General features: G+C 37.4%; 3 protein-coding genes across 3 annotated transcripts; 1 reads left to right on the top strand and 2 right to left on the bottom strand.

Moving 5' to 3' along the window:
- Positions 1-925: 925 nt before the first annotated feature.
- On the bottom strand, positions 926-1,916 carry CBG11803 (the record flags this gene model as incomplete). The annotated part of the gene is made up of 3 exons (XM_002648736.1): positions 926-1,106; positions 1,273-1,390; positions 1,847-1,916. The coding sequence occupies 3 exons, from the start codon at positions 1,914-1,916 to the stop codon at positions 926-928; spliced, it is 369 nt and encodes a 122-aa protein (XP_002648782.1).
- A 3,611-nt stretch (positions 1,917-5,527) lies between these two features.
- Positions 5,528-7,019, top strand: CBG11805 (the record flags this gene model as incomplete). Its single annotated transcript, XM_045239373.1, has 4 exons — positions 5,528-5,579; positions 5,637-5,720; positions 5,998-6,084; positions 6,718-7,019. The coding sequence occupies 4 exons, from the start codon at positions 5,528-5,530 to the stop codon at positions 7,017-7,019; spliced, it is 525 nt and encodes a 174-aa protein (XP_045094672.1).
- Positions 7,020-8,842: 1,823 nt separating this feature from the next.
- On the bottom strand, positions 8,843-9,077 carry CBG11806 (the record flags this gene model as incomplete). The annotated part of the gene is made up of 1 exon (XM_045239374.1): positions 8,843-9,077. A coding segment is annotated over one exon (235 nt), but the record flags the coding sequence as incomplete, so codon positions are not given.

The raw sequence follows: 9,077 nt of genomic DNA on the forward strand, positions 1-9,077 counted from the left end.
CATGATAACGCTCGCCCACATGTTTCGAAACAAGTGAAGCAGGAGCTGATGGGATATGGATGGAATGTTCTCCCTCACCCCCCGTATTCTCCTGATCTTGCTCCTTCCGACTATTGGTTATTTGGCGATATGACACGTGCCTTCGAAGGAAGAAGCTTCAATTCCCGTGGAGCGGTCGAAGCGGCACTCAAACAATACTTTGCCTCACGCCCGGCTGGATTCTACCGCAATGGAATCCATAAATTGAGGGAACGTTGGAGACATGTTGTTGATAATGATGGACAATATAATTAATTATTCGGTTATTTTTTCTTTGAGAAATAAACTATTGAAAAAGTGACAAAGACTTTCCCGCCAACCTAATATATACTGGTTTTGAAATCTCAACAATCGGGCTCAAACTGACAAAGTTACGATTTTTTGAGAATACAACCATTTTTGGTACTTTTTGGACCATAACTCCTGTGATCACGGATTGGTTTATTTTTGATGAACGACACATCTCAATTTTGAAAATTCGAAGAGAAGTCAATATTTTGACCGAAACTTCGTTGACATTCAAATTTTCAGAAACAATATCATTTTGCTAAATTCATTCACAAATGTTAATTTTACGAAGTTCTCCAAAAAAAACTGAGACAAAATCGTTCACAGCAAAACTGTGATTCTTGAGTTCAAACCATTCCATAGATTCGAATTTTTCGCCTTGCATAGAAAATCCCTTCTTATCTGCCTAAATATGGCAAGAGTCGTGTGATTTTCTTTCAAATATCCATGATATTCAACGAGAACGAAAGACGAAACACGACGAATTCGTTGTACGAAATTTATTTTTGACAGACAGTAAGAAAGAAAAATATAATTTCAAGTAGGTGGATATAGAAAAGTGAAACATAAATAAAATAGAGTAGAAATCGAAAATTAATCAATAACGCCATTTCCACTTGCCGTCCTCATAGTATGCTTCTCCAGAGCACATGGCTTCAAACTTCCATTCGGCCTCCGCCTCTTCCATATCTTCTTCTGTGGATTCTCTGTTTTTCCGGGCCTTCTGAAGATTTTTCTCAATTGCTTCGAGAGAATTCTGCGCTTCTTGGAAACGACTTCTGAAGGAATTTAAATAGGATCGATTTTGAATGTTCCTTCTGTTCAAATGCATTTTTTGCAAAGTTTTCAACTGTTGAATTTTGTTCTTTTGTTTTTTTTTTCTGGCTCTCGAGTTTTCCGACTTCCATCGATGCCTTCCTGTGGAGCACAGTAGTTTCAGCGTACTTGTTTCCGAGAGCGATGATAAGTTTCTTGAGTGCCTGTCGGTCTTTTGTAGAATATTCAGTATTTGGCTGTTTGAGCGTATTGGTGACTGTTCTGACGTTAGACGTATTAGCAGTTTCTGAAAAATTGAATAAGTTTCATTTCGTTGATTTTGAATCTCAAATGTTGGAAATTATGATTTTGAGAATAGTGATTTTCGGTTCAAAAATGTCAGTTTTTGATCAGTATATATCGTTTTTTAATTTTTAAAAAATAGTTTCTGAATAAAAAATTACCTTTAGCAGTAGACAACTCGCCAAAACGGGTTGAGCGGCGTTCGCGAAGGCGGCTGGACATGTTGTCGGAGTCATGATGTGATGGTCTAAAAAGGTTGAATTTGAAACCTTCACACTTGATTCAAACATTGTGAACAAACGTGATGTTCAAAAAAAAAGAAACGAGTTTTTGAGAATTTTTTGAAGACGCGTAAGTCGGTTTTTTTTTGTAACTCAGATCGGAAAATAATGTTCTCTATTAAAACACTGTTGACCCCAATCCTGCCCTTTTTATTACGGGTTTTACAGCATTTTCTTACCTGGAGTTTGGACTCTGTTCTCATCTGACCCGTTGTAGACAGTTTTGAATGATTTGCGGCGCTGATCCATGGTTTCTGGTGTTGATTGTTAGAAGGTATATCGAAGAAGTTAGTACTGCAAAAAAGAGTATTCACATTTCTCGTAGATTGAGAGGACAACAAAACATTTCCAAAGTAACGGATATAGGAAAAAATAAGAATAAAACTGAGAGACGGCGCTATGTGAGAAGAATGTCACAAAAAATGAGCGAATTCACTGGATAACTATTCACTATATTTTTTCAGACTATCAAAATGGGGATTTTCAGAGTTTCCATGAGAAACGATGATTTCTTATTCAGCTGACAATTTTAAAAGAAAACGAAGACTCGGCGGCGACGGAGAGAGAAATGCATAATAGAAAACCCATGCGGGCGAGCGAAAAAACAAGAATGACACGTCCCAAATTGGCGCGCAAAACACAAGAACACACCACCGATTGGCGTGTGTGTGTGTTGGAGTATGCGATTGCGCGGAGGATAGGGTGCATACACAACGAAACCATTACGGACCACTGACCCTCGCCACTCTCCCCGCTCTGTGTTTATGCACTCGCAGTCCGTCTATTCTTTCTTTTTTCCGTTTTTTGTGGTTTCAGCATGCCAACACGGGCTGTATCTTTGTATTTTTGTTGCCATAAATCAGTTGTTTTTCTTTTCGCTCTGTTAGGTGTATTTGTTAGGTGTATTTTATATTTACAAGAAAAATGCAAACACTTGAATTTTTGCGATCAGAGGAAAATGCTTCCGTTTTTTTGTGAGCTGCTGTTTCCGCCGCCGTAGAATCTTCTTTTTCTAAACTAATAAGTTTATTGGAGTTTCGCAACAGCTGAATGGTCCATTTGGTTCTTAAAGGAGGGTAGACATCAAAAATTTCAAAATTTTCATTTTTACTCAAAAGATATAACTCTGAAGTATAAATATAGCTATGTACTTAAAAACCTGAAAAAAACACTTCAAAAAATGCTCTTTTTTGTCACCCTAATTTCTTCACTAGCTTGCTGCTGCGGCGTCGCTTCATAATGTGAAAAACGCGATGGTCGCCTCTTACACGCGTAGTGTAGTGGGTACGCTCTAGGCTAGTATTCAGGAGGTCAGAGGTTCAATCCCTGCTGGTGTTTTTACTTTTTTCTTCCCTTGTTTCCTTCTGATTGAACTTTTTGAACTCGGAATTTCTGAAGGGCTACCAGCGTGCCGCCGAGGCCTCGCTCCGAGGTACCAAAATCAGTTGAAAATGAAGAAACGTGTTTTATTATGTTAACAAATAAATTATGAAAAAAACTACAATTAATTTTTAAAAAGAGACATAACAATTGAAAGAAAAACCACATATATAAAACAATCCTCGTGCAGGGCTGGTCGTCGGAAGGTGAAGGAAGCAGTAAAAATGGAGACGTCTCTGAAAACCCCAGTCATAAAACAGTTTCTTATTCCTAGAGTAATAACGAGAAGTAATGAGATAAATAGGAACAGTGAAGAAACGGTTATCGAAGAGAAAATAGTTTTTTTCGCATGCCTATAAAAAACACCGGCGACTGGAAAAATAATCGGTCGATAGAACTTTAAATTTACATAAAAAAATTCACTTTTATATGGGTTTTATAATAAATAAGAAAAAAGAGCTTTTTTAATGTTTGAAGTCGTTAAAAATTGAAAAAAATAAAGTCGGGAAATAAAAAAATAAAAATGTTTGCGCGTGGGATTGCGTGCTTTAGGTGCGAACACCGCGACGGCAAAATACACATTCCCTGAAATTTTCCCCGAAATTTTTGCTGTCTGCCCTCCTTTAAGTCATTTCTATGTGCGCATTTGGTCACTTACACCGCCGAGTCTTCTTTTCCTGAATCTAGTGAATAAATTTTGGCTTTACTGTACATGAGAGGCACCTGTAGATGGGAGTTAAGCAAGTTCAATAAAATTTTAGTTTATGGGTGAGCGTTTTGATGTTTTATCACCCTTGTTGATCTTTCGATTTTTCGAAATTCTCATTATCTCAGAAAAATTCTCATTTTCTAACCGTTTTTTCACTCTCTTCCCGCAACACTCACCCTGTGTTCTCTTAGCCCGTTTATTGTTCTCCCCTTTTCTGCTTTTTTTTTTGCCAACTTCGGCTGTTTTCTCGTATTTTTGCTGTCTCAAACCAGTTGTTTTTTCATATCTATTAGGTTGGCGGGAAAGTGTTTGTCACTTTTTCAATAGTTTATTTCTCAAAGAAAAAATAACCGAATAATTAATTATATTGTCCATCATTATCAACAACATGTCTCCAACGTTCCCTCAATTTATGGATTCCATTGCGGTAGAATCCAGCCGGGCGTGAGGCAAAGTATTGTTTGAGTGCCGCTTCGACCGCTCCACGGGAATTGAAGCTTCTTCCTTCGAAGGCACGTGTCATATCGCCAAATAACCAATAGTCGAAGGAGCAAGATCAGGAGAATACGGGGGGTGAGGGAGAACATTCCATCCATATCCCATCAGCTCCTGCTTCACTTGTTTCGAAACATGTGGGCGAGCGTTATCATGTTGATAGTACACTTTCTTGTCTTTCAGGGCCGAACGGTCGACTGCTTTCTTGAGGTTTCGTAGTTGAGTAGTGTAGAGGTCTCCAGTTATTGTTTTGCCCTCGGGCAGAAGTTCCCAGTAGATGGGGCCGTCCACTCCCCACCACACAGAGAGCATAACTTTTTTCGGATGAAGGTCGGGTTTGGGGACATCCTGTGGGCTCTCTCCTTCTCCAACCCACTGGGATTTCCTGTGGTGATTATCGTAGAAGACCCACTTCTCATCTCCGGTTATTAGCCGGTCCAGCCATCGATCGCCCGCGTGGAGAGTGAGAAGAGTAATCGAATCGTCGACTCGGCGGTCAAGGTTGGCTTGAGTCAGGTGATGAGGTATGAATCGACCAAAAAGTTTTCTCATTCCAAGAGACTTCAAACCTTCAAGGACTGTGCTATGGTGAACTCCGAATGTGACAGCTAGTTCACGGCTAGATTGAAATGGATCCGATTGCAATGCGTGCTTCAGCTTGTCCAAATCCAACTCACGGGGTCTCCCAGAGCGATCCTTTTCATCGAGCGAGAAGTCATCTTTTTCGAAACGATGGAACCAATTGCGAATAGTATTGTAGTGAGGGGCATGTGTGTTGTACACATTCTTCAAGAAAGTTTCCGAATCCTTCATCGTGGTGTGAGATAGGAAGAGGTAAATCAAAACATGTCTGATGTGAATAGCAGTGGGAACAAACATATCGTTTCAATTACAGATGAGGAGCAGGGAAGGAAATGGGGACTTGTTTATATGGAAGGTTCTTATCACCTTGTTATTCACTAGAGTCGATATCATACACAGCCTCCATATACGAGAACAGTGATTAAACAAACAGAGTGACAAAGACTTTCCCGCCAACCTAATATAAGGAAAGGGCGAAAACTTACATTTTTGATATTGGAGGAGATGCTTCTGTTTTTTGCGAGCTGATGTTTCCGCCGACGCTGAATCTTTGTTTTCTTATTAACTTGTTAGAATTTTAACGACAGCTGAATGGTCTGATTCGTCGCAAACTATAATTGTTATTTCTTCTAATTGAATAAACATTTTGCAGTAATACACAGCAGTTCACGAATTCCTCAAGGAAGATTCAACAATGGATAAACCAATCAACATCGGTCCAGATGGGAGCCGGGTCCAAACTCCAGGTGAGACAACATATTCATAATTTGACCATGAACCTTAAACATAAGTTTTTTTTTCAGACGACCAACATCATGATGCCGAAAACATGTATAGCCGCATCCGCAAACGTCGCGCGAACGAAACCTGCGAGTCGTATTTGAACGGTAAACTTTTTTTTTTGCTAAATACCAAAAATTCAAAACAAACTAATCGAATCAAAATGATTCTATAGCTACGTTTTCGAAATTTTTTCTTCTCACTTTGAGCTAGATCGAACCTTCAAAAACAGAGAGCCTGGAAAACGGAAAAACAAAACTTTGAAATCTTTTTTTAAATCTAGAAATTGTTTTTCCTTTTCCGAAAAATAGAAAAACCGCTAAAAGCAACAGTTATTTACAAAATTGGAAACTTGTTGAACATTCTTAAATATATTGTTTTCAGATGTACAAGATCATGACGCAGATAACATATATGAACGAATCTATAAGCGTCCCTCGAGAGGAATTACCAAGTCGTCTACTACAAACGGTAATTTTCTTTTATTTCAAAAATACCAATTGATCAAAATTAAATATTTTATTCCGACATTATTCGAAGAATCATTTTGAATGAATACATTCCTTTTTTCAGAAACGACTAGCATGTCCAACGTCCAAACTGCCATCAATACCACCAATCATTCAAACGCCACCAATTCTACAGAGGACCGGCTGGCTGATAAGAAAACTATCCAGAACCTCGGAAACAAGTACGGTGAAACTATTGCACTTCACAAAAAAGCGTCGGCGGAAGTGGAAAGACTCACGCGTTTGGAAACAAGTCACAAGGAAAAACTCGAAGATTTGATTTCGAAAAGAAGATTCTCTCAAAATCAATGCGAATCGAACTCCTACTCCCGTCGTATTTGTGAGACACTCTTACTTATCCATGCAAATGAGGAGGATATTAAAAAAGCGTTGGAAATCGAGAAATCCACCAAAGACTATAAGGAGACGGCTGAGGCTGAATGGAAGTTTAAAGCCACCAATATCACCAATCATTCAAACGCCATGAATTCTACGAAAGACCGGCTGGCTATTGATAAAACTATCCTGGACCTCGGAAACAAGTACAGTGAAACTATTCCACTTCACAAAAAAGCCTCCGCGGAAGTGAAGAGAGACAAACGTCACAACAAAAAGCGTCCGGCTGTGAACCGTTCCGAATGGACCTGGATACCTGGACATCTTCCTGAAATTCCGCAGACAAGATTCCCGAAGGGTGTTCCTCAAGGACCAAAAAGAATTCCATCTTATACAGTTGAAGATCTAGATAAAGAATGGTCGAGAAAGGAGCTTCCTAGTCGACAGAGTGGAAGATATGCTCAATACGACCCGGAATCTTATTTCGAGCGAGAGCTTTTAAAAGAAACAAATTGGAAGAAGTTTCTGAAAGAAGAAAAAGCGGCCCGAAAATCGCAATAATTTTATGCTTTTCTCACTCATTAGCATTCCAAAACATCCTTCGATTCTTATTTACATTCTTTGAGAATTTTACTTTTCTAATTTTTGAAGAATTTTTGTGTCTTTTTATTAAAAAAAAGAAATCTGCCTCCCCCAAATTTTATTTTCGAAAATTCCCCACCTAAATTTTTTTTCAATACTATCCAACTTTTATTATTCTCCTTTCCTTGATCTTCCCTTTTCTATTTCATTTTGATTAAAATAGAAAAAATTAGCTTCAATTCTTAAAATTAATTGAACCACCCGTTTTGTACCTACTCACCCCGTGGAACTATGTTATACCATCTTTGATTCATTTTCAAACTTCAATGAATGTTTTATTTAGAAATATTGCTGTTGTGTTTTCTGATCTAAGAATGCTATGTTATTGGACAACTTTGAAATTGTGAACAATACATCGTGGACGCAGACACATAGCTTGTCTTTCCATGAACATTTTTCTTGGAAATATGTTTATTTTTCAAAAATCAACTGAAAAGGCGTCAAAATTCAAGTAAAATTGTTTTCTTTTTTGGAAATGCCTGGTATTTCTAGAAATTCCTGGAATTTTTCTGGAAATCCCTGGGATCTTTCTGTGAATCTCTGGGATCTTTCTGGAAATCCCTGAAATTTTGTTTCATGTTTACAGTCAATTTTATAATTTTTTAGATTCTAAAAAAGTTGTATTTTAGTAGAATAATATATTAAGTACATTATTATCAAATTTGAAACTTAAAAATTGCTGCTCTCGTACATAAAAACTACGTTTTCTACAAAAATGACAAGAATGGATGGTGCTAAGAATTTCAAGTACTGTGACAAAAAATGAGAAATTTTTTTCAATAGTTTTCAAGAAAATTTTGTTCAAAAACCATTTTCTGACCCTGCAAACCGGAAATTTTTTGAATGATGTTCAGTACATTTTCACGCTCCCATTTTCCTTTCGGAAAATAATTCAGTTGATTTTTGGAAGGAAAATGGTTTTCCAAGGTAAAAGTTTATGAATATGGCTTTTGAACTTCCACAGTTTTTCTGCAAGCCTCAGTTGCAAGTGAAATTTTTTCCAAAAAATTCTGAAATTTCAAAAAATGAGCAAAACAGAAATTGGACTGGAAGCGAAATGTTCAGAATAGACCATTTTAATTTTGTCCGTAACAAAAACCCTTCAAAAAAGAGCTTTAAAATGAGTATAAGCATGACTAGGTTTCGTAAAATTTCCCAAAATTTATTTTTCAGGCAGAACAAATTTCTTTTTTTTTAGAATGGGCGGTGCTTTTTTCCAATATACTATAACTTCCAGTTCAGAAACTGTCAAAAAACTAAGTTAAGCTTATTTTGAGGTTCAATAAGCTCCACTATTCTTCATGTAAATTAGGCTACGCTCAATTTTCCATCCTATAATCAAAATGGGCGGAGTCTATGCGGGGTCTCATTTCGAAGGACACAACAAAACGAGCAGTTTGAAATCATTTTGCGACTATTTCAGGCAGAAATTCAAAGAATTTCAAAGCGTTCTTCAAAATGAGAACATCACGTTTTGAACTTGGACCTGTTTTCAAATTTTATATGAAGAATTTCGAAGAAATTATGTTTTTTGATTTATTGAAATGTCGATTAGTGATAAAATTGAGAGAAAAATTGGGGAGGGTAAGTTTCGAAAAAAAATTTGGGGGAGGGAGATTATTTTATCAGAAGATGACAGGAAAATTCACTGTAAAAAATTTGAAAAGTAAGACTTTGAAGAGAGAAAAAAAGATTCGAAAGCATGTTTTGGAATGCTAATGAGTGAAAAAAGCATAAAATTATTACGATTTTCGGGCCGCTTTTTCTTCTTTCAGAAACTTCTTCCAATTTGTTTCTTTTAAAAGCTCCTGCTCGAAATAAGATTCCGGGTCGTATTGAGCATATCTTCCACACTGTCGACTAGGAAGCTCCTTTCTCGACCATTCTTTATCTAGATCTTCAACTGTATAAGATGGAATTCTTTTTGGTCCTTGAGGAACACCCTTAGGGAATCTCGTCACTGGGTACTCGGGGAAA

Source organism: Caenorhabditis briggsae, assembly GCF_000004555.2.
Source record: "Caenorhabditis briggsae complete genome, chrX, whole genome shotgun sequence".
Taxonomy (NCBI): domain Eukaryota; kingdom Metazoa; phylum Nematoda; class Chromadorea; order Rhabditida; family Rhabditidae; genus Caenorhabditis; species Caenorhabditis briggsae.